At 41.7% G+C, this 26199-nt stretch overlaps 1 protein-coding gene across 1 annotated transcript in view; it reads left to right on the top strand.

Annotated features, from left to right (window-relative positions):
* The window catches only part of MDGA2 (MAM domain containing glycosylphosphatidylinositol anchor 2), a 397712-nt gene that overhangs the window by 167759 nt on the left and 203754 nt on the right, over positions 1 to 26199 (top strand). The window contains exon 4 of the mRNA XM_061998833.1: positions 9899 to 10073. Coding sequence (XP_061854817.1) covers positions 9899 to 10073 — 175 coding nt within the window. The remainder of the gene's footprint in view (positions 1 to 9898; positions 10074 to 26199) is intronic.

The following is a 26199-nucleotide window of genomic DNA, read 5'->3' as shown; positions in this document are numbered from 1 at the left end:
TCCCTGGTTCTGTGCTGAAACCTCTATCACTCCTGGAAAAGTCCTTAGGCACTGCTGACTTTTATTTAGTGAAACGTCTTGCAAAGGAGATGTTTTGCATAAACATCCTGGGCTGAGCAAATGGAAAGTGATTTTTAATCCATTTTATTACTGCTTTAGCTTTGCCTTTTATGTTGGAAGTTGATCTGCTATCGAATTTTGGTCCCCTGTGTATGTTTGAAAGATGTTAATTATTTTTCCCTGATATTTCGTTTGATATTGCAAATTTGCTGAGCTTATGTCTGTTTGCACTCTTGAGCATGTTTCTGTTATTTTAATGAGCACTGTGGGTTTTCTTGCTAGTTCTTCAACATCTTCCTGGGATTATAATCCTCAGAGTGGAACTGTCACCTCAGACTTTGTTCCAAGGTCAATAGTAGAAGCTTCAGGTAGAGACAGCACAGACCTCCTAATCTAATTGTTATCAACTTCGTACAACCAAAAAAATCTCTCAGCTTTTTGATTCTTCAGTAGTTCATAGTAGTGATGAGACTAGCATGGTACACATGTTCAGTTGTAGTGCCATCTCCCCATCCTCAGTCCTTTTTTAGCAATTGCAGCTTCTGAGAAGTGCAGGAAATTGTGCCTTCCTAGGAGGTAACTTAGCATCACTGGAAGTATCTTGTCCATGAACCCAGTTCTCTTCTTTGCAGCTCTTTCAGTGACTGGCCTCCAGGATATCAGCTCTCTTACTTTAGCATTGATCTTGTAACTCATGTCAGTTTGTTTATACTAGCCTTTCTTTCTTAAAACTCTAAGGTTTTTACATCATTTACTGTGCCTGTTATGGTAACAATAGCAACTTATTCTGTCTTTGAGGAAATAAAAAATATTAACAGGCTGCCTAGATGGGTCGTTGAGTCTCCTTCTCTGGAGACATTCCAAACCCACCTGGATGAGTTCCTGTGTGACCTACTCTAGGTGGTCCTGCTCTGGTAGAGGGGTTGGACTGGATGATCTTTCGAGGTCCCTTCCGACCCTTAAGATTCTGTGATTTTGATTGGCCTATAGGAGAAATAAGAGTCTAGATGTGAATTTCAGAGTTCTCTGATGATCTCATCCCTGAGCTTAGTAGTGAAAGTAGCTGAAAGTTACAAAATGTCTTCTATTTGTTTCCCTTTGAACCATCTCAGGACTATGTATGAATTTCCATGGAGTTAAGTTATGAGGATATGTTTATGATTGGTGGTTTCACATGGTACACCAACATCTGAAGGCCACTGTAAAAAATACCAGCTAGGAATTCAAATTGTGCTGTGTCTGTTTCATCCTGCCCTTAGATTGTGTTCTTTATTACGAAGGTGAAAAGCTGTATTTCATTTTGAAGCAAGTTGATGCTGCTGAATAAGAACAGATGATGTTCACAGATGTTTGCATCATTTCCTGAAACTTATTGAATAATTTAGTTGCTGGACAGTAAATAATTTCCCATCAGGAACGCATGACCACAGGAAGGCCCTTGTAACTCCTGCAACTATTCACAATTCTAAAATGATTCTGACCTCAGTAGAAACAAGGTGCTGTGGAATTCATTGAACTCAATCCTTCCTGGTTAATGCTAGAGAAGGTATTTTCCTGTCATGTGGAAGGAAAAAGAAATCCGTCCTTCAGTGAGGTATTTATAGTAAAATGTGTAGTGATTGTTCAGTATAAAGTGCTATTTTTTTAAGCCGTGAAACATCTTAAAGTCATTGGGAAAAATGTTATATTCAAACTAGGATAAATTGCTGCAATTAATCATTTAGCAGGTTACTCATAGATGTTTTGAGAAAGTCTATGTAGATGTTTCCCCAGACACTACCTCTTAATAAAGAAACACAGACTAAGTCAACTAAACAGGACACTGTGAGAAGGATCTAAAGGAGTTTATTTTACTAATTTACCTAAAAAGTGCAAGATTCTTTTATTCAGGATTCACTCAATTTCCTCTTTAATTGTTGAAGTGGTCACTTAATTTCTTCACTGATATCCAGTTAATCTTTGGGTTTTCAGTCACGGAGTGCAAGAAATCCTTCCCCTGCACTTTCAAAGACAAATTCTTAATTCTTAGTGTTTGGACATCTTAGACCTGTGTGGTGCCTAATTTTCAAGAGTTTTGATGACAATATGTATGAATCTGTGGAACAACTGAGACATGAACCTTTTATATTTAAGACTAGTGAAGTAACTTTAGCCTTGAAATTGTAGCACCATGTTTAAAAATGTAGGTTTTGTGGAGGAAAACATCCCTGAAACTCAGACAAATAACCTGAAAAATCAAAATAAGCAAACAAAAAGAGGTGTATGTTTTTTAGGGGGGTGCATGTTCTTACTTAAAGAACATCCTTTCCTTAACTTACTCCACTATGGAGGTCTGGACTACCTCATCTCTACATCTGCTGCCTGGTAATGCATCTGAGATAGCCTCCACACAACAGCTCAAGGGCACTGAGCTGTAGTGTGATAAAGCTTCACAAATGCTTCTGCAGTACTTGTAGTATGTAAATCAATGGCAACTCTGAGAGGAAATTGGATTTCTTTCCAGCTTTTATTTTTTTTTTTTGAGTGGTTATTCTGTTCCTTTACATCTGGGAGATTCATATTAGTGCTAATAGGAATTCTAGCAAATTTGGACTGTTTAAGAAGTATGGAAATCCCATTCATAGAATCATAGAATTTATATATAATTTATGGTAATTTATATATAGAATTTATGGTATTCATATGAAGTGTGTTCATACGTCCTAGCCTGTTTTCTCTTTTCAGACTTAGAAGAGGAATTTCAGCCTGCTGTTATCTTTAGGGGCAATATGTGATCAACAATTACCCTGTTGTACATGACATGCAAGTTCTTTGGCGAGAGGTGATGGGGGGATATGATGATGTTTCACATGATTGCTATAGCAGTTTCACAACACAACAAGGAGTTGAAGTTGCTATGCAGTTGGGAGGAGCTGCACTTTTGCTCAGTGTATGTGTGAGAGGTCATTTGTGTGCACAGGGTGTCGGTTCATACAAAACTGCTTTGAGGCTATTAAGCTGCACTGGTAGGGTTTGGGTATCTCTCAGGTAACACCTGTCTTGCAGAAGTGCAGGAAGTTCAGAGATGAAGGAACACTCAGCTTAGACATTGTTTTTCTCACATTGTCAGATGTTGAGGTCTTCAGTTATTGACCCTTTCATTTACTGCAACTTTTCACGTTGGGAGTCACAAGACAATGGTCTTCATCCGTAGCCTCCAGCCACAACATTACTATGATTGATATGTTTTGAGCCAAAGGGAACTGTGAATAAAGAATCATAGTTCTTCTTTAAGACTGGATTGATTGTAACTTTGTGGTTTTAATGCTGGTTTTCTCTGTAATTAATCACCATAATTTTTCCTCTGCTGAAGAATTAAAGGAAGTCTTTTTTTCTTATGTGTTATAGCAATCAAGCTGGAAAATAACAATTTCTCTGTGATCTCTGGCACCAAATCAGAACTGATCATGTCCTGCATGTTAACAGTTACTGTCACAGACTACTTTTAATTAGATGGGTAAAAAGTTGTGCTTTTGCATGCCAGCTTACTGAAGCATTAGTATGTTTGAAAACATAAGCACGAGTTGTCATAGAATCATAGAATGGTAGGGGTTGGAAGGGACCTTTAGAGATCATCTAGTCCAACCCCCCTGCCAAAGCAGGACCATCAAAGGAGTCATGTGTGTGGCCTGGGGACAGTGCTCAGTTTTCTCCTATGTTTCTGAAGTTTGAGTAGTCCAGGTACAGAGTAATGAAAGCCTGTCTTGCTGATTGCACCTTGGCAACAGCAAAGTTGATAAAATACATTTGGAAAGCAAAGAGTCTCGAGTTCTGGTTCTCAACTGATAACAGTTTTCTAGCCTTGTCCAAGATAGAGGATCATCATTTTCCTCAGTAAGCAGGGTTTGGAATTGGCTGTTTTGCCACTGTAATATTCCACATAAGAACTTTTGAACATTGAATAGTACTTTTACCTGAAGACATTTTCAAGCCCAATGTTTCAGACATTATCATGTGAAATAAATAGGGGAAGAATTTTTCATACCACTGTTGCATGTTGATAGCCTATAGCAACATCTATTCCAATAATAACAGAGGTTTTGTACCCACCATCTCATCAGGCATGTTGCATCATGCCACTACTTTGCTAAAAACCAAAATGCAACATCCCTCTCCCATTTTATTGGCTAGAGTAGCAGCCAATCCAGTAAATTAGACATATGAGTCCTTTCCTTTCACCTAAGGTGACGATGAACAGGTGAACACTTGAGAGATTTCCTAGAGTAAACATGTCCTGGCAAATATAAGTGCAATGTGGTGTCCTGCAGAGTGGAGGTGTTTTAGATCAGTGCTAAATCTCCTTTCTTGTGGACATGGTGCAGGAATAGCTGTGATTTGGTTGAGGGGACCAAAGGAAGGATATTTAGAAACACTTGGAGGGTGTATGTTTGATTTTAGATAGCCTTTGAGTCATCAAATTGTCCTGCTGTATCTGGCCCTGGTGAGGCTGCAGCTCGAGTGCTGCAGCTCGAGTGTTCAGTGTTGGGCCCCTCACTGCCAGAGGGACACTGAGGGGCTGCAGCGTGTCCAGAGCCGGGCAGCGGAGCTGGGGAAGGGGCTGGAGCACAAGTGTGGTGGGGAGCAGCTGAGGGAATGGGGGTGTTCAGCCTGGAGAAGAGGAGGCTGAGGGGAGACACGAGCACTCTGCAACTCCCTGATAGGAGGCTGGAGTGAGGTGGGGGTCAGTCTCTTCTCACAAGTTACAAGTGAAAAGAGAAGAACAAATGGGCTCAAGTTGCCCCAGGGGAGGTTTAGATTGGAGCTGAGGAAGAGCTTTTTCCTTGAGAGGGTTGTCAGCCCCTGTGCCAGGCTGCCCAGGGAGGTGGGGGAGTTCCCATCCCTGGAGTTATTGCAAAGCCGTGGAGCTGAGGTGCAGAGGGCGGTGGGTTAGTGGTGGGCTGGGCAGGGTGAGGGGAGCAGTTAGACTTGAGGATTTTAAAAGTCTTTTCCAAACAAAATGATTCTGTGATCAGAAGGCCCTGAAGAAGTGTTTGTGTGGACACAAGTGAGAGTGCCCATTTAGACAAGGAGCTGTTGAGTTCATGCAGTGATGTCATTCATGCTGAGAAGGCTGAGCAGAAACCTTGGAGCTGAATGATTTGCTTTCCACTGTGAACCCCTACCTGTGTGAGCCTGGTGCAAAATCTATCCCCACCAGACCTACGGTGGTGGTTTACATCTGCCTTGCAACCATTTGACTCTGCTTTGCTTGCAGAAAGGGAAGAGAGAGCTCAGTGAAAGAAAAGGGCAACTTTGCATCAAAACGTTTTCTACTTGACCTACTACATGTAGGTATGAATGGTCTCACCTGTCTCAGGCAATGGAAACTTGCATCCAATGTGTTCTCCTGGTTTTGATTTTTTTTTTCTTTCTGGATTTTTGGTGGTTTTCAGAGTATTTTGAATATTTATTTTTTTAAATCAAAGAATGGGAAGCAGTGTTAGAACTTTAGATGTGAATTGGAGCCAAGTTTAGAAGAAGAGTTTTAAGTATATAGTGTAGCTTATATAATCTGCTTTGCTATCTAACAGCAGCATATGGAGATCTCCTCAAGGCTCTGGCTAGATGCCAGACTGGTCCATTTAAAAGGAGCTTGGGTCTCTCCACGGAGCATTGAGGTCTCCAGTGTGACCATATCCCCTCTGAATAGAGGGAAGAGTTCAGGGGAGAAGGATTTATTTGTGTGAGGGCGTTTTTGTTGTGGAGGCAGCATGGTAGATATATTTAAGATGTCTTTTTTCAAAGGCTCTGATGTCTTTAGGCATAAAGAAATGTTCTGGCACGTCCCAGTGAAGCTGTGTGAAGACCTCTTTTACAGCTGTTTGCATACAAAAGAGGACTTGAATCTGAAGGCAGGGATCTGGGGATTTTAACAGGAGGTGAGCAGGAGTTCACCTGAGTGATCAGGAACTGCTCCTCATTCTTGTTTTCTTCATGGTGTCAGAGCAGCAACTGTAATCAGCAGCAGAGGGATGCAGTGCCAACCCCCGATGTGGGTACTAGGTATATTTTAAGGAATGTATTTTCTTGTTATTGCTGTATCAGGCAAATTTCAGTATTGTGATGTAAGAAAAAGATTGTAAAAGCCTTGTTTTCTACCAGCTATTTCCATGAAAGAAAGCTTTTCATTGCAAAATGGTTGGATTTGGTTGGGTTTGGTTTTTTGAGGTTTGTTTCATGGGGAGAAGTGATCATTGGTGGTTATTGTTTTTAACAAAACAGTATTTTGCATTAGCAATAAAAATATTTTAATGTTTATTGTCAGACCAAGACAGTATGTGTAAGACAGAAGTGTTTCATTTTTACAGTGTTGAAATTAAGTATTTTTCTTCTGCTACTGCTACTTTCTTGTTGGGCATGAGTACTCTGAAGCTGAGAAAAGTTAGGCAAAATATTCCTAGAGGGTTTTTTTAATCTGCAGTTTTAGTCTAAAAATGTAAAGTCTATGACTCCTCCTGAAGTTGCAGGGAAGCTCACTCAGAATGTAGAAGCTGTAGGCTGAAATATGACTGTGTGTCTTGAGCATCTGCTTTAAGACAATAAAATGTTGTCAAAGATATTAATGGTTTGAGACAGGTATATAGAAGTCAGTCAGTACTTAGGTTGTGCTATGACTGATGGATCATAACAATTTTTAAAGGTGAATAATTTTTAATTGAAGTTTTCAGACACAGTGCTTCCTTCCTGCATGTTTTGCAAGAAATAAAGGGAAAGAAAAAGATTTTATAAATAAAGACCATAATTGTATGGCAGAGCAATGACAGTACATGGGTGGGATTCCCAAATGGGGAGGGTTCAAACAGAGGCGCAGATGATGAATAGCAAACACTGATAAAGTGCTTCTAGTTGAAAATTGTTTAGTGCCAAGTCATTTGAAAATAGTGGAGCATATGAACTATGTGAATATCAAATTTAAATACTTTTTAAAAAATAGAAGAAGTTAGTAATCTAGGGACTTTTTGACTTCTCTGCCCTACAGAAGTGTGAATGCTGCTTTGGGATTTGAGGCTGATATCTGTCACAAAGTCGCATGTGCCCGTGGTCCCCCTTTGCCATTGCTCCTAACCTTGAAAAGGAGACAATGTCAGTGCTGTGGCAGCAGTTGCTCTGAAGGTCACTGTGTTAAGCAGTGATGAGGATTTGAACAGTCACGCTGTGAGATGTTCCATCTGTAAGGATGGATTTGATGATCTCAGTCTCTTAAGTTACCCCAGGGAATGGACTGGAGCTCTCAGTGAGTGAAACCACTGAGGACTTCTCTGAAGAGGTTTCCGTCCTCAGACATCTGGATTTCCTGTGCCAGATTTTTATCACTGCATTAGCATAGTGTTCAAGAGTCATCTTTTTTTTTACTGTGCATTCATTAAAGTGTAATGCAATATTGATCAGCGTAGTTTTGTCTGTATGTTGAGTTAAAGCTAAGGTAAATAATGAACTGAAGGTACATAAGACCAGTGACATTCTTAGAGTATACCTTTTGAGAGAGTCTAGTGGACAATATTTGTTCTTCAGGATCCCTCCATACACTATAAAATTATGTAATTTGTTAAAATTGTTACTCTTTAAAATGTTTACAGCCAAAAGAGGGCTTGTTAAAATTCCTTAAGCAAAGAGAAAACAGATACATCAGTGCTATGTTGCAGTAGAGGGAGAAGGCTTTTGCTTTCAGGAAAAAAAAAAGATAAAACTCTGTCAGCATCTAAATAAATTGTGCTATATTTTTTTTGGGGGGGAGTTATGTAATAGTACTAGTTACATAGCTGCTAGTAGTACTTTCAGCACGTTACTTATGCTATATGGTCTTTTGACAGGGCAGACTGTGTTCCACTTGAAACTTTTTGTAGGAGAGGAAGGGAGAAGCTACAATGTTAGCTTTTTCCCAGTTGAAAATCAGACCTGTTTTTACAATTCTGATTGGATAAAGGAAAACAAAATATGCAAGAGATTCAGTAGACATCTTAAATACTGTTTTAAAATACTTCTCAGGCATTTGAGATGTATTTGATGAAACTGTGTTCTGCAGCATGCAGAAGTTGAGCGTGGCTTCCAAAATTATCCAGAAGCACATCTATATGGATGATTTAAGCAGCCCTGGAGCCAAGAGTTGAGAATAGAAATACAGACAGATTGAGACTGGTAAATATAGCAGTGCTAATAGCATCTCCCTCACAGGCAGACCAAATGTTGTAGATGTGGAGTTTTACACGTTTGCTTTATCCCAGAGCACCAGAGCCACACGAGAGTTCTGCAGGTCACTTGGCCAGAGGGAAAAGGCAGTTTGGCTTAGGAATTTAACAAGTCAGAGATAAAAATTTTTTTGAAGTAGTTTGCTGTACTTTCAGTCTCTGAAGCCCACACCTGCTCCTGTTTCAAGGGGAGGAGAATTTATGTGGTTTACAACTGGTCATGATTTTTTCAGTTCAGGTCCTTTATAGAAGATTGTACTTGTTCAGGAGAAGCTCTGAATGAGAGGAAGGCTGACCCCTGCCCTCCTTCTACTCTTGTGCAGGTGACTAGGATCCAGATCCCAGTTCTGGGCCAGGACTGGGAATGATGGAGTTAACATGTCTCTGCAGCCTAGGGGAATGATCTTCCTCCAGCCAAGGCAACCCTTAGGACCATCTTGATGCACACTAAGGGCCACCCAAACCGGCCATGGGACCATCCTTCACATGGGAGAAGACTGGAAGCACAGTGTGTCCAGCTAAGGCTGTTCTTTAAGTCATGGCTTCACAGACTATTTATGGACAATATTTGAGGACTATAGCTTGGGAACTAATAGACAAACATTTATTATCTGTCTTGTGTCAGTCTCATTTTTTTCAATGACTACTGCATTTTTGGTCTTCACCTTGACACAGACTTAGTAGAGTTGAGAAGAGACAGCTTCGAGAAGCTTAGAAGAGACATAAACTTCTTTGTATCCCACCCGTGGCCTCTATAGAAAAGAGAAACCTACCATTTGAAAAAGCAAGTTTGGTCTACAACTGCATGTTTCTTGTCCTGGTCGTTGAATTAGTGTGAACTGAAATAAGAGGAAATGTCTGGGAAGTCTCTGGAGGTATAATGTTTTATAAGATAGCTTAGTCCAATGAGTCTTGCATGCAAGGACTGGGGTCATCAGACACAAGTGTTAGCAATGTGTGTATCCACCTCTATACAACTGTTAGTTGTAGTGGCTGTTACTGGCATTTGTATGGGTTTGGGATTGCAAAGGTCTCTTTAAAAAGTCTTCACTTTTGGAAAATACTTACTAGAGTGAACAAATCTGTAATTTCTGTAAATGACATTAAAACAACCCAAACTGCCTAGCAAAAGAAACAGATAGTAGTAGTTAGCTACAGTTTCAAGCAACTGACCACTGGACTCCTTAAAACTGGATTTTATTACTGTTAATCCATTAGTTCTTTTGAAGGTGGATTCCAGTGTGTCTTCATCTTTCATGAATGTGCTTTCAATGAAAACCATCCATGTCTGTGCATGAGCACAGGCACCTTTTCTGGTGAGCTCTGCTTGTCATGGGGAAATGTTCTGCAGCCATTCCAGCTGTGTGATAGTGGCTCGAGTTGTCCTCCATATCTCTGCTAGTGGTGTTTATTAAAATAAAAGTAATCAGTTACTTCTAAGAGAGTTTGATAAATGTAAGACTACTATTCAGGGGCTCTTGGATGATGAGTCCTGAGTCCTCCAGCATAAAATCCTGGCTGCCACACACACGGCACTCGGTTTGATGGAAAGGTGTGATACTCTGCTCACTTTTACAGAATGAAAGTAACAGTCTTTTTTGGTGCTTGCTCAGATCAGGTGGACCAAAACAGCAGGAAGTGCCTCTGACAGATTTCAAGATTCGAGTGTCTTCAATGAAACCCTGAGGATATCCAACATCCAGCGACATCAAGGAGGACGCTACTACTGCAAGGCTGAGAACGGCTTGGGCTCACCGGCCATCAAGTCCATACGAGTGGATGTTTACTGTAAGTAAACTCTTGGGAAGTTCTTATTCTGCCTTTCATTAATGGCTTACAATACTTGGTGTTGCAAACAAGTGACTAGCTCTTGTGAAGTCCAGATTTAAAAGAGTATTTTAGGGCACATTCACCAGTTTTAAAGAGAGTTTAAGGTCAGAATATAGATATCTGGCTGCGTGCAGCAGTCAGGTGAGACTGCTCACGTATGAAAATATCTTAAAACAAAATTACAACACTTCAGTAAGAAGGATAAAGCTCAGGTACAACTCAGCCTGGTTAGATATCAGTGGAAGATTTGTCTTCAGTTTGCATGGGATTAAGATCTAGAACATAGCACAGCCCTTAATCTCTTGTACTTTTGGCTGTGCTTTCTCTTGAAACTGATAGGTGAGCAAGTACACGTCTGTTGCTGTTTTGCTTTAATTGCTGCTGAAAGATATTTGTTTATAATGACATTCTGTTCACGTTTCTATGACAGGCAGTTTTAAAAACTGCATTTGAAACGTTGGGCAGTGAAAAACATGAAGTATTGGAATTGCAATTCAATTGGCCAGCCAAGCCAACAGAAAGAAAGAAAACAATTGAAAATGTCAAAGACTCATAGAACCATAGAATGTCAGGGCTTGGAAGGGACCTTTAGAGATCATCTAGCCCAACGCCGCTGCAGAAGCAGGTCCACTTAGATCAGGTCACATTGGAACCAGTGTCCATCCTGCAATAAATACCCCAAATGTAATTAAAAACGCCCAAACATCCCAGTCTGACTTACTCAGACTCCAGTGTCAGTGAGTGGGCTGGTCAGATGAAGCACAGCTCTTGCCTGTAATCAGGTAGTTTGTTGCTGTAGGTTTAGCAGTAGGCTTTTCTTTTGCACCTTGTAAATTGTGTGACTAGACTCAGCAGTTGGAAAGTGAAAAGATCTGAACACATTGAACAACTTTGGTGTATGTGCACTTCAGATTAAGAAAAAAAGCCTGTTCAAAATGTGTTTGAAATGCTCCAAAGATAGAAAGTCTTTGCAGTATACATGTAGAGACTCTTCTAATGCAAGTAGTGTCGTGTAAACAAATATGTTTACATGCCACATACAGTTAAACAAATAGCTGGAGCTTGAAGTTGGCCCTTTAGTCTCCCGAGTCCTTCAAAGACAAACCCGACTGTATTTTATACAAGCATTGGGATTGTGTTTCCCTGACTTAGGTGTATCTCAGAATGTATGTTCATTTAGAGACTCAAGTAGTGCCAATTTTTGTGAGTTAATTATGGGATTTATGTACGGGGGCAAGTGCCTTTTGGGGCATTTTCAGGCCTGGTATGTGCTGTTAGCCTCATGATGTGCTTCACCAGCTATAACTTTAATGATGCCAAAATTCTAAATCCTTTATAAACAATATCTGAATTAGGAGATAATTGCTCATTAACTTGTTGGAGTCCAGTAAATCAATAGGCAACTGTAATGACTGCGTATAATGACTGCACATCACATGAAGATACAAGCTTCCAGCATTGGTATCAAGGCTTGCCCAAGGTTTGAAGCAAGGGGAAGCAGGACAGGCAGCGTTCAGGGTCTCACACACACATACAGCTACTGAAGGCATTTAAGAAGTCAGCCCTGTGTAGCTGTTGAATAAAACCTCCAAGAGGAAACATTTAAGTCTCTTCTTTTGGATGCTGCTAAAACATTTCTCTCATACCACAGCATCCATATACTAGATTCTTCTTAATTCTTAATTTTAGGCATAGCCATGAAACGTGTTGATGGGAAAGTCAGTCTCAAGACTTGAGATGTTACATGATCTGAACAGGAAGGGTTGAGAGAGAGTTTTTGAAATTCTGATTTTTCTTGAATTTCATCAAGACTTCCTTCTGGAACATGTCTATTTCCTTGTATCATAATTTGTTGAGGTAGGGCCATGGGTTAGTTAGTAGTGGACTTGACAGTGTGAGGTTAGTGCTTTGACTCAATGATCTTAAAGATCTTTTCCAATAAAACAGTTCTACGATTCTGTGATTCTGTGTGTTCTCATGTTTGCTGCTGAGGATTTATTACTGGTTTAATTTTGGTCGTACATCACGTGCTGCTTCTCCTTATGTTTGAAATATAGGTAACATCTTTCTGGAACATGACAAACATGAGATTCCAGCTGTGATTAAATCCTAAGTGATTTCCTGTTGTATGCAGGCTGATATTTCACTGTGTATTTTCATCTGTTAATGATCAAGTATTTGCAGACAGATAGTACTGCTGTGGTAAGCTTAAGGTGCCAATGAAGGCTGTATCCAGCTTTGAAAAGGATAGAAGTATGGGAAATGTAAACATTCCTATCAAATGGTTTTGTCCTTTTTTTTTTAGTTGAAATTTTGTGATTTGATTTTCTGTTTGTCAGATATTTACTTTATAGATGGTATGTGTGTCAGGAGCTCTGGGTGATACTGAGCAGGAGTATTGGGGATGGGTGTGTTTTCTTGAATAATTGCTCATGAGATGCTTTTGGTCAAAGATCCCAAAATGAACCATGAGGATCACAAGTACTTAGTCAACGTTTTCTACCAAAATATGTTGTGTGGGGTTTTTTTAGTGAATACATATTTAGTAAAATAACATAAAGAAAGACAATTTTCTTAGGTGATTGTCAAAACCCTGTGGAAATGAGATTATATTCTCTTTTGAAAGCAAAACTTTCTCATTATAACAAGAAATAATGTGTTTCATTTCTTGATGAAACTCTTAACATATGTTCAAAGGGAACAAGTGAAATATTTGTATTTCTTAAAAACTTACATGGGGTGGGAAATCACTTTGGAAGCATCTTGGCTTGAAAAGCTAAAGATAGAAAACAATATTAAAGTTGTGTTCCATCTTATTTTTGGGTTAAGAGCACTTCCTAAAGTCTAATTTAAGTCTTCATTCTCTAATTAAAAATTTGAGAAGGCACTGTATCTGTATAGCTTTAAAATGAAATGTTGAAAATAATCCACAGAAAATCTTTGTTTCTCATTTCCATTATTGACTTGCTAGCTGGTTGGGAAATTTTAATATCAGCATTTGTATGGGAAATATCACCCTCCAGTAATTTCCTGTTTTTCATTTTCTGGTTAGCTCTGGCATTCAGCAGCACTTGGAGCCACGTTTGCTGGTACTGCAATAATTAATTATACAGATATAAGTGATGAACAAACCTGAGTGGTGGGCTGTGTGAGGGGAGAGGAGGCAGTTATATTATTTTTATGGACTTTATGGAGTCTTGAAAATGCTTTTAGGCTTGTTTCTGCAGGGAGACTGAAGTTGCTAGATGCTTTGCATTGATCTTCACGTGTCAGGTGACTTATCTATTAAGTCTCAAACTACCATTATTGATTTCTCATGATCTCAGATGCTCGACCAAAGCTTCGGACCAGCTGATACTCCATGTTCAAGAGATACTTGATGTGTCTTCAATAAAGAAGAGCTAAGCTAAAGCTCTTGGGTGGTGCAGAGCATTTATAGAAACCTGCTTGTGACAGGACACCAGTGCGTGGTGCCTGGCCTGACTGGTGTGTTTTGGATCTTGCCCATCATGATGTTGGGAAATGAAAGTCTGAACTGCACTCCTGTGAAAGTCTCCATCCCTGTGTCTCACGAAGCACTTGTTTCTGTTTGGGAGCATCTGCTAGGAGTGGATCCAGGTCTCAGTTCACACATGGCGTAGCAGAATCCAGACGGAAGCTTCATTTAGCTTTTGGAAGTAAATATTTGTGTCCATAAACAGATGCTTCTTATTCCTTCATCTCTGTGAGTTCAGTGTAGATATAATGGTTAATTGGTATTATTTTGGTGTACCCTGTAATTCTGATTTACCACTTTCTAAAAACTATCCAACTGTTGGTCTGAATTACATGCTGCTGCTGGGCATTGTAGTATTTTTCACTCTAAAAAGTTAAACAAAACCACAAACACTCTATAACTACATTAATGGGTAAGAAAAACAGATGAGGAGCTGAACTAAACACAGGCAATCATTTTGAAAATAGACGGGGATGTAAAAGCTTTGCTGAACTGAAGAGAAAAAAATCACTTTTTGAAGAATAGTAGTGGATGTTGTTTACAGTCAAGTGTGGAACTGTGTACCCAGTGGGCTAGTGTTACTTGATTCACATCAGATATGCCTAGGTAACTGCATCTTCCAGAGCTCGAGGAGAAGTCCTTCAGGTGTAGCATTCCCATCAAGCTGTAGTCGTTACACTGCTTTTAGTGACGCACCAGGGAGGAGGGGGAATTTTGCTGGCACTCCTGCACGTCATGGCGGTGGTACCGAACCTCCTGTATTAAGTCTGTTGTGGATTATGCTAAACTTGGACTAGAAACTCTTCTTTTAACACAGGCAGGTCTAAGTCAGACTGCTTTTTATTTTTTTGTCTGGTGTCAAAATGCTTGAATGTAAAATAGATGAAGAAATAAAGTAAAAGGTAGTTCAGTGTTGTGAAAGTTCTCATTTCATCTACAGCTATTCTGGAAAAGAGTGAAGAGTCTGTGTTTGTTCCTGGGCAGGCGCAGAGCCTCCTTTCAAAACTTTGCAACTCATCATCTTGATTTTCAGGGCTAGTTTCTGTTAGAAAGATCTCTTTTTTGCTTTCAAGGGAGAGGTAAGACTAGGAAGTAGACTGGTAGCAGTCCTCCTTAGAAGACAACTTTCTGTCCTTATGTCTAAGAAAGTTTTTTGCTCTCCTAGAATTGGCTGAAGGTCCTCTTTTCTCACATCAGATTAAAACAAATGCACTTGGTCCCCGTGGCAGTGTATTCTCAGGAGGGAGTTTTCCATTCTTGCTGAGCCACCAGGAGAAGAAACTGCCTTGTATATGGAAGCTGTGTTCATCCTAGCCTTGAACTCTTTTTCTTCTTTCTCTGGAAGTGTCTCTTTAAAGTACATGTCATCTTTCCTCTTTGAAGAAAAAGCTTTTGTACTTGACTCCTAGGAAAAAGATTTTGTTTGACTTATGGAGGACACTTTTTCCTTTTGTAGGCGAGGAATCTTATGGTGTGAATTAAGTTTTTTTACTTAAAGAAGCCAAACTCCTACAAGAAACCTTTTCTGCTTGTTCCTGAAGGACAATTTACCAGATTTTTTAACAAAAAAAGGTACTAATTGCTTCACTGAAAATGTATTTTTGTATTCTTCTTGCTCCATGGATACTTGTGGACAGAGGATAGACTGCACAGCTTGAGTAAAAAGGTGGAACAAAATATTGGAGTTATGTTTTCTGAAATGAATTTGGAAGTCAGAATGAAAAACATGTATCAAACAAATCTAGGGTGCCCTAACAGATAGGTTAAGATTCTATTGTGTTATGAGACATCCACTGTGCAGAAAAAACTATAATTCCGGGATGAAGAGGTTGATCTGAGGGTTTATGGGGAACAACTGTTTCTTTTGGTCAGAGATCCGCTTAAACTGCATCAGACTGCCTTGGCTTCTCTCTTGCAGTAATGCTATTGCAATGGAAAAGCAGCCCAAATCCAGTGCATACAGAAGCAGTTGATGGTGGATGGACTTCAAATGTTTCATGCAAACAGAATACTCTGTAGTGGATCTAACTAATCTTGTGTAAAGGGACAGTTTCTGGAAACAGAGCTGCAAGAAACAGTTTATTAGCAACATTCTCTTTATCCTATGGTGAGACTATGCCCTGCATCAATTCCAGTCCCCTGTGTTACACCAGTGCAGTTGTAGGAGGGGAAAAGCTCCTGCAGGACATTTGCTGTTCCACCCAAGTACCTGTTGATGTGCATGTATGCTATGTGTACCATTTGTGGAGGTCGTAGCTGTCTTGGCTATCTGATTACCACCTGTGAGGTTTCCCTAAGTCACTTCCAGATTTATGCCTCTCATTTACATTTTTTATGGGTTACTTCCATAGTTTCTGATTCTCTGATGAGTCTCTGTGGTAGTTTGAGCCTGGCTGGATGCCAGGTGCCCACCACACCGCTCTATTTCCCACTTCCTCAGCAAGCCAGGGAAGGGGAGAAAATAAGATGGGAGTCTCGTGGGTTGAGATAAAAGCAGTTTAATAAAGAAGCAGCAAAGCCATGCATGTGGGAAGCAAAGCAAAAGCAGATAAGCTGTTACTCTGTACTTCCCATCAGCAGCGCTGTCCGGCCACCTCCCGAGAAGCAGGGCTGCAGTACGCGTAGCGGTTGCTTTTGGAAGGCCAGAAATGAATCTTGCCTCCCCTTCCTGCTCCTCTCCCCCAGTTTATATTACTGAACTGACGTCATATGGTATGGAACATCTCCTTGGTCAACCTGGGTCGACTGTTCTGGCTGTGGTCCTTCCCAAGATTGTGCCCACCCACAGCTATTGGTGAAGGTGGGGGAAGGAATGCTGGAGGGACAGCCCTGATGCTGTGCGAGCAGTAGTCATAATAATGATATCAACAGTAAGCACAGCACTGCAAGAGCTGCTGTGGAAAATCACTAACATCCCAGACCCACTACAGTCTCATGGTGTGTGACTGCAGCAATTGCTCTTGCTGTCCATCTTCTCAGTTGCCACAAGGAAGTTTGTGGTGTTGACAGCTGTAACATCTGCCCTTGAATGGCTGAGAATATCAACAGGAAGGTGCAGGACTAGGGTTAGCAAGGCCTGGAGTGCTCAGGATTTCATCCTTATTGTGTCAGCAACAGAAATCAAAGCTTTGGTCTCAGTTCTAGTCTCTATCTTATTGCTGTAACTAAAAAAGTCATCAACTTTATTCTAAAGAGTAGCCTTTTCATGGCTGATGTGCATTAATGACCTCATCAATACCTGTCTCAGACTGGAAACTTTGATAAAACACTTCTTGTCTCCCATGTTCTTGGAATCAACTCAACCCTGGAGTGGGAAGGGATGGGACCTCCCAGCTTCAACATCCACGGTGGGTTTGGCTGAAGCATGTTCAGTGTTGACAGGTTATATTAGGAAATGAGGAGCATCGCAGCTTTCCTGACTTGGGATGACACAAAATGCTGCTGATAATACATGTCAAATGACAAAAATATCAAACTGCTAATCTTCTTCAGCATTCAAGTGTGTCTCCTGGTAGCATGTGCAATCACGAGTTTGAAAGAGAAGTGTTACTCAAGAGGGAACACAGGGTATGTAACTCGTATCATGACGCTAATTTCACTTCTCAGTCTTGACTGAGTGTTGCGCAGAGGGATTTGTGTTGTGCTCCATCCCTCCTGTTAGTGTTAATGGCTGTCATGCTGCTCTGTCTCCACTCAGTCCAAGTTCACCCCTAATTTTCTGCCCACTGCACAAATCCTGTTGTCAGAATGCAGAATCAAATGCAATGTCGAGAATTATTCGACTCCCAATAATTGCTCCATTTGCCACTGCCCCAGTAACTCCCCATCGTGCTCCAGCTTTTGCTGTGGTGTAGTGCCGTAGGGCTGGAATGTGACTGCCAGGAGTGCACAACTTTGCTTTATCGCTCTATGAATGACACATGCACAACTAGTATGATCTGTTTATTTATGTACAGCAAAATAGATGTGATAATGAACATACAATGCTGGGAACAAGGAAGGAAGTGAGCTGAAACTGCCAGCTGCTTCTCACACTGCTCCATGTCCTGCTCAGCCTTCACCAGTTCCCCACAGTCCTCTGAAGCTGGATTAGAACTTGCTGGGCTGAGGAGGAGGAGGTGATGGTTTCTCTCAGCGCTATTTTTATCTGTGCGAGATAATTGCATGCTCTCTGTGAATGATAAGAAGGCTGCCCTGCCATTCCCTCCTGCTGCACTGCTGCTGTGTGGTCAAGTCGGTATGAGACTGGGAAGGAAAGAATGTGGGAATTTTACAGGGAAAAACATTCAAAATTGAGCTCTTTTATAGTAACTGAAGCAACTAAGTTCACAGAGAAGAGTCAGAGCAAGGAGCTGTTTTACATATGCAACATTGAGACTCACCAGAAAGCACAGTCTTCAGTAATCACTTTTGCCACCAAAGTTCCTCCTTAGGTAATTGACACGTTTCAATTTTTCAGCATCCCATGTGTTCCAGTGCATCAGAGCATTAAATCCCTTTCAAAAATCCAACTCACTCATCTTTCTCCATCCTAAATAACATTCAGATTTTAAAATACAGGCACTGGCAGCATCTGCTTCGTTAGATTGAAGTTATCATTGCTGCTAGAATGGTTTTTAGGAGTATGAGTAGTGTGTGTGTGAGCTGAACTTCTGCTGTGACCAATGCTGGACTGTCAGAATTAGTATGCCTGAGTAACAGCTTAATCCTTCTGTACTCTGGGATTCACACAGGCAGAATCTGATATGATGCTGATGCTTTAGCACTTTCTAAGTGTGCTCAGAGTGCTGACTGAGTGTCTTACTGCTGGGCTCTGCTCTCTGTGATGGGAGCAGGGCTGGTACAAGGAGCTGGCTGCACATGTGTGTAGCACACATCTGCTCCTGTCGGGCTTTACAGGGGGTAGACTTGGGGTAGACTCACTGCTTGGGTTTGGATGGCACATTAAGCTCACCTGGTCATGGTGCATATTTTCTACACGTGACTCTGAGTCCATATCAGTCTCCTGTGGAGAGCATAGATGTAATTCAGGGATCAAAAACATAGTTCAACTGCTTCATTATTTTCTCTCCTTCCTCTTTGCCTCATACTGGCTGCAGAGACGTTTATGCCTTCTTATTGCAGTGACATTTTTAATTTCCATCTCTGGTTCATACCAACATTCATTGACATGTTATTTGATCTTCTTTTTTTGGTATTTCATTTATTAGAAGCTCAGTGGCATACTTAAACCCTTATTCACATGGTTGCTTGAAAGACTAGAAACAATGCTGTTTGGGTTTTTTTGAAGAAAAAAATTAATATGAAGCAACAGCATAAGCATTGACATGTAAGGAAAGCAAATGTATTCATCTTTCATATTTTTTTCCATAATACAGGAAAAGAAAACACTTTGAAATGAGATATGCAGATGAGAAAACCAATTAAAAGCTTTCCACTATTGATAACTGTAATCTTTCAACATGAGAGAAATACAAATTTAATTTGTGAGTTTCTGATTATTCCCCCTCTGAGGTAAAATTTGTGTAAAATAACTGCTTGGTGTTTACTGTCAGAGGACCACTTGTTTACAGCATGGAGAGGCAGTGGCAGGGTTTGGGCTGGATGGAGTGGAACCTTATCAACACTGATGTGTTGATGTGTATCAGGAGGATGGAGAGACACTTTTTTTCTGTATTGTCCAGTGTCCAGTGACAGGACAAGGGGTAACGGGCACAAACTGGAACACAAAAAATTCCACTGGAACAGGAGGAGAAACTCCTTTGTTGTTGAGGTGAAGGAGCCCTGGCCCAGGCTGCCCAGATAGGGTGTGGAGTCTCCTTTTGGGAAAGTTTCCAAACCTGCATGTTCCTGTGCCCCCTGATTGAGGGGAACCTGCTTTAACAGGGCAGGCTGGATGGGCTCTGCAGGGCCCTTCCAACCCCCACCATTCTAGAATTCTGCGTGAGAATAAGTTTCCGTAAGTGGGAACTGCTTTAGAGAGGCCACGCTTGCATATATAAGGCTTTTCTGTGGGAGTATCGGAGACAATGCAGGAAGCAGAAAGCTGGACGTTAGTGTGGGCCAGGTGGTATTAACCCATGTTATCATGGCTTCCTGGACTGCTAGGCGTTGGTAGGTCTGTTTTCGTTGTCTCCCTGTGACTCAGATGGATTAGCATCAGCTCCTGTCATTCAGCAATGAGCGGACAGCCTCTTGTCCATTGCTGGCACACAGCCACAGTAGGACTTCTGTGTGGTCAGCAGCCTAGGTCATGTAGCAGCAACTGCTGAAGCCATGGGCAGATGTACTAATTCCCAAACTTGCTACCTGCTATTTTCTGATCCATCTCTTTTTGGTTTCCAGCACCACTTTGAAACACGTTTCTGCTTAGAGAAAGAGGTGCACAGGCTCTGGGGTTACTGAAAGAACAGCAGCCAGGGTTGCTCACTGGTACAGTAGATGCTCTGTGCAGATTGGCTGCTGCACTGGAACAGCAATGACAGAGTGATGGAGGAGGAAAACAACTGACCCACTGCTGTTGAAGGAGGTTTACAACCATCCTCATGGTGCAGTGCCAGGTTTTATCTGAAGACTTAAGACTCTCTGAGAATTTTTATGACGACTGAATCAGCAGAGCAGAACTTGTAAACACTTTGAGGAAATGGTCTTTCCTTAGAAGAAATATGAAAAGGGGTAGATTTCCTCTTCCCTGATGTTACTTTGGCCAGTACTCATGGCTGTGTTTTCTTTTGTTCTGGGAGGATCTGCTTATCCTTTGCTGTCTTTCTGATGAATCCTTTGGTAGGACAGTTGGATCCTAGAGAATTATTCTGCCTAATTACTGCCTGAGGAGGTGTAAGATAGCAGTGCAGGATGCATTTGGGAAGCTGAAGGGCAGATGATGGTATCTCAGTAATGGGTCAGTTGCTGCTTAGCAATATTTGTTGAAATTAGTTTCCTGCAATGCATGTGCACATCATCCATGAGAATAAGGAAGAATGTTCAGACAAGGTCTATAGTGTTGCAAGATTTCAGAGGGTGAGGAAAAATCGGTGAGCTACTCTTTGTTATCCAAAAAGAGGTTTGCCTCAGGCATACAAGCAGAAATGCCTCTTGTAAAGATTTATCTTTGTTTTTTATGGGTTTGTTTTTTAAAAAACTTCAGTGCATGTGTATATTCTGTATTTTTCATCATTTTTTTATGAGGAGGAGTTTATGTGAAGGTTGAATACTGTACTTTTCACTGCTCAAGACCTGATTTGTTCCCACTTTTTATGCAGTTGTTACATATCAAAGTGTAGAGGTTTCTACTTCCCCTGAATGGGGAAATGTGTTCTTTGGTGGTGTGTTAATGCTGGCTTCAGGTGAGGTCTTTATACCTGAAGTGGGAGGGCAGACTGGATGCTCTGCCATGGGTTCGGCTCTCAGGGATTTGTTGTGAAACAAAGTCTCACTGTATGTCCATGTGAAAGGCACCAGAGTTGAACCAAACACTCTGCCCTAGTGAGGCCTCATCTGGAGTCCTGTGTCCAGTTCAAGGCTCTCCAGTTAAAGAGACAGGGAACTGCTGGAGAGAGGGCAGTGCAGGGCCACCAACATGACTTGAGCATGTTCCTTGTGAGGAAAGGCTGCGAGACCTCGGGCTGTTTATCCTGGAGAAGAGAAGGCTGAGGGGGAATCCCATCAGCACTTACAAGTACCTAAAGGGTGAGTGTCAAGAGAATGGTGTGACAAGTTTTTCTGTAGTGTCCAGTGACAGGACAAGGGGTAATGGACCTAAGCTGAAACACAAAAAGTTCCACTGGAACAGGAAGAGAAACTTGTTTGTTGTTGAGGTGAGGGAGCCCTGACCCAGGCTGCCCAGGGAGAGTGTGGAGTCTCCTTCTTTGGAGATTTCCAAACCTGCCTGGACACATTCCTGTGCCCCCCGATTGTGGGGAACTTCCTTTAGCAAGAGGTTGGACTGGATGAGCTCTGGAGGGCCCTTCCAACCCCCACCACCCTGGAATTCTGTGAAATAGTTCTTAAAAAACCTGGAAATATAAGTGTTGTAAATGTATTTCATAAGAGCCTCCAATGTCAGAGCTGTGCTGTTTTCATCTAGATTTTGATTTTTATCTTGTACCTCTAAGTTGTGAGTATCAAATACCTGGGTGTCCTGATCTAATAATTTGACTTGAGGAGATAAGAAAGTTTACAGCAGATGACTGACAGTCGATTTTGGGACAACTTTGTATGCTGTTTGTTTTGCAGGCAGCAGCAGAACTGATAAGACAGAGGTTGTGGAGGCATTGATTACTGCATTTGCACTTTCCCTGGAAGTCTCATGCATGGGCTACTCATGGTATCTCTGAGACCACACTTGGTGCTGGTGCTCATCCTGGTGACTCAGACTGTTTTAGGTAGTACCGGCAGAAATCATCCTTTCACCTCTGCTGCTCATCCCACCAGTGAAAGAAGTTTTCCTGGCTTAAGTTTTGAGGAGCTGAGAGCAAGCACGTTTAAGGAGGCTGAGGAAAAACATAGCACAGTGCATGCAGTCGTTATTCACCAGTGGTCCATGGCAACATGTAGCTGTGTAGTGTGGAATAAGCGAGGTATCCCTACTATGAAGTATTGATGTTAATGGGGAGCTTCCAATACCTGTTTACACCCCCAGCAGACAACGTGATCAGGGTAAATTAAATACCTTTGCAGTGACTGTTAAATGTTATCAGTTCCTAACTAGCTTCTGTGCATTTTCTATTTTCTACAAGGAAAATCTTAGTACAAGGAAGAGGATGAAAGATTGTACTTAATGCTTGTAAAATGCCAACAAAGTACTTGTATGTTCAGAATTGAAACAGAGTGATAAAATGCTTTTGGGGCTTCACGAGCTGCAAAATACCTGGTTTGTGCTAAGCTTTCAGTCACATTTTTCATGGTAAACTTTCTTGATTTAATTCAACACAGAAGGGTCTGGTGGGGCTGGGGAAGAGTTTCATGTGTGATGGTGGAGGTTGAGATTCTCCAGGGAGATGAGGTCATTCCAGTCTGAGCCCTGGGTGCCTCTGTGGTGCAGCCCAGAGCATCACTGCTAGGCTGCAAGGAAGGGGAACTGCTGCTTGGCTTTTGTTTTTCTTTTTAGAAAAAAAACCAAACACAACAAAATCAAACCAAAACTAGCTTTATTCTATTGTATTTCATTTTTTTTAGCTCCCATAACTGCACATCTGATTTTCATCTCTGTGTGAAAACTCCTGAACTGACCAGCCAAACAGAAGAGTCTGAAAATGCATGTGTCCTTCTGAACTGAATTTTAGCCCCTTGTTTTTACTTTTCTGCCTTGTCAGGCAGCTCTGCACAGTGATCTGTTCTGACTTTGGATCTGTATTTTATCTTTAGAATCTGAACTGGAAATAATAGGAAATTGCCCTGAGCCATGGCCAGAGTGCTGCCTTCTGCCCCAGACACTCCAACCTGACTCTGCAGACTGTCTTTGAGTTCAGTCCTAAAAAGAGGAAGATACTGTTTTGCCCCACATTGTTGCCTTCACCTTCCCTGGATTTGTGCTGGACTTGTTTTCTAAAAGTGTTTCATTTTGGAGTGCTTGGTGGAGAGTCATGTTAAGTGTGTTGACATGGGAGCTGACTGTCCAAAAGGAGAGCATCGTTTAGCCACTGTGCCAGGGCCGTGTGTCCATTTTCATAATGCAGTCCATTTGCATACCTCTGTTTGAAGCAGAAACACTCATAAGATGTGGGTTCATGTAGAGATTTCCAGTCAGGTTCTAATCTGAATCCTGGGTGCTCGTGAGCGATGACGTGTTGTGAACACTCAGTGTTGACCCTGGGGACGTAGCAGATCGGGGCTGGATGAATGCTCAGCCCAAGGCTGTCTCTAAGTGCCCTGTTCATCTGTTTCTGATGCCATCAGGATTCTGTGCAGTGCTCTGCAGTGAACAGAAAGCTTATCAGCAGGGTGGAGAGAAAATAGTTACAAATGGGAGGAGCCTCCTCAGAACGTCTGGATGGGAAAGAGGATGAGTAATATAGCCCAGGAACAGAGGTAGTACAATCCCTACTTACCATAAGCCACTGGGTAAGCCACTACATGTGTGCTTTGCTGGACTTGCAACGTTTCCAAGATAGTTCTGTTTGCAGGAATTTATCACTGATCTTATGCCTCATGTCTTTGTTGATTTTGTAAGTGCTAGGGAGTAAAATGAAGGAACAAGAGCTGCAAGTCAGAAGCATTGGTAAGGTGGCACTCAGTGCCTCTATCACATGTTAATAACAAACCCCAGAATTTCCTAGGTGTTGATAACATAGAACAAGGAGGAGCAGTTCTCACGTCTGCTGCATTTGACTGAAGCCATGTGATGAAGCACCCCTGCGAGAGCGTGCTCTTCCAGACATGATAGGAAGATAATGGGATTACTGTGGATTTGTCTGTTTTCCAGTACTTTTATTACCAGCCATGCTTGGGGTGAGGCTGGCATTTACCATCATCTGCTTGCTTAGCAAGAGGCAGAAGAGTGGGAAAACCTGGCAGATGCTGCAAGCAGTCAGGTAGAAGAGGAGGCCACTGATAGGATTATGGCAGACAGCTGAGACTTCAGGAAGGAAACCTGGAGAGCAGCATTTCAGCAGGCTCTTGGAGCACAGCCTCCTCATTTCCTTGTGTTGTTACACCAAGGTGTGTTTCAGGTGCTAATTGCAGCCCCATCAGTCGGGGGCCACTGTGGGTTTTTGGGCATCCCTCCAATGCCATCAGGCCTGGCAGCTTCACCCCTGCTCATCTTTTGCAGGCCAGGGGCTGGGTTTCATCAGCACAGAATTTCCCCCTCCTCTTGTTTAAATATAATTTTAAATGCAGGTGATATTTTAAGACTTGGCAACCTGCTGATGACCTGATATGAAATTACGTTGGTTTGCCTAATAGCTTGGGATTTTTATGCAGTAGGTGTTGGGACTGCAGAGTCCCTAATAGCATATTTGAGAGTTCTGATGGATTTTTAAATAGCCTTTCAGCATTAAGACAGGCTTTCCTGTAATCTTCATTTTCCAGTAAAGTGGGAGCCAGGTTACCTACTGATCTGCAGTTTTCAGGAAATCTGTTCATGCTTCCTCCCTCCTTTCAACTCTCCCCAGTTTTTTGCCTTCATCACCCCATCGAGCTCCATGCACAGGGGAGGTATCATGATGTGTTACAGGCAGGATCCTTGTGGCAAGGCCAGGGAGGAGGAAGAGGAGCAGTAGGAGAAATATAGGGGTATTACATCTGGAAAGTTCAATCCATGCCATGCAGTGCCTTCAAGAAAATTTGAACTGCAGGCTGATTCATACCCTCGTTCCCTGTGAATAGGCTGAACCAACAGTGACTTCTCTCAAAGTACACTTTATTTGGGGGAGGGGAAAAGATTTTTTATATGATCCTTCCCTTGAAATGAAGGAGAATCAGGCCAGAGAGCAGCTGTGTGAATGCAAACATCCCCATATACTATATGCTTTGCTACTTGCTGCTGGGATTTGCAGAGGATTTTCTTCTCCCCAGATATTTTTGAGTTTACACATACAGTTATCTGGTAGGTCACTGGCATAGAACATACAGGAATGTCTAATACATGCAGATTTGCATAAAACATTTCCTGTGTTGTTCACATTTCCTTTTCTTTTGTACAAGTATCTGCATTGGCTAATCTTAATAAAACTACAGTAAATTGTAACATACCCTCCTGTGATTCCTTAATACTGTGACCTGGGATTTTGGAGCAACTCATAACTTCTAATGGGATATAAGAGTATGTGCAGTGTCAAAATTGAATGTGTCCTGTTTTATCTTGCTCCAGTGTGCTGGAGGCACTGCTCATAAATTAAATGGGCAATGGTTAGTGAAGAACTGAAACATTGCTTAATGGGGATTTGAAACAACTGATGTCTCAACTGGCTTTTTGTAGCTTCTTGTTAAATGGCACCAGGTGATAGCAAGATGAGAAGGACTGCAAGGAGATAGTTTTGACCTCAGAAACAGGTTGGACAGATTTGAAGTGTGCTCTGTGTGATGTATTTCAGTAAGGAGATGGCAGGATCTACATCCTTAGCTTCTATAGAGGAATATAGCAATCAGGGAGAGTGAGTTGGGTCTGAGTGTACCATAACTGTTTGATGCAGTTTTAGGAAGCAGAAATACTACACTTGGAAGGGGGAGAGGGGATGTTTCTGTACGGAATTGAAGTAGCCCTTCTGCTCTGGTGCTTCCCAGTCTGGGGAGAACTGCATCATACCTTGGGGAAGATGTGAATCGATGGAAAAGGCTGGGGGAGTGACAGATGAGCAGGAAAGGTTTCTGATGCAGGAGCAAAGTGATTTGTGAGGTTTGTTCATGACAAAGAGGAGAAGGATGGGGAAGGATGCAGTTGATAAGAGCCTTCCGATGGGCAAAAGAAAGGGAGGAGATTTGTTTCTGAAGATCCCCAAAGGATAAAGACACACAGTAATTGGCTTAAATTGCAGCAAGATATGTAGGTTAGACAGCAAGAAAAGCTGTTTGATGGTGGAGATGTGCAGATACTGAAACAAGAGCTCCAGGGGATAGGGAGCATCTATTTCAGGGAGCTTTTTGGAG

The sequence above is a fragment of the Colius striatus genome, chromosome 6, assembly GCF_028858725.1.
Source record: "Colius striatus isolate bColStr4 chromosome 6, bColStr4.1.hap1, whole genome shotgun sequence".
Taxonomy (NCBI): Eukaryota; Metazoa; Chordata; class Aves; order Coliiformes; family Coliidae; genus Colius; species Colius striatus.
The sequence above is the reverse complement of the archived record's forward strand: the minus strand, read 5'-3'. Positions and strand labels throughout refer to the sequence as shown.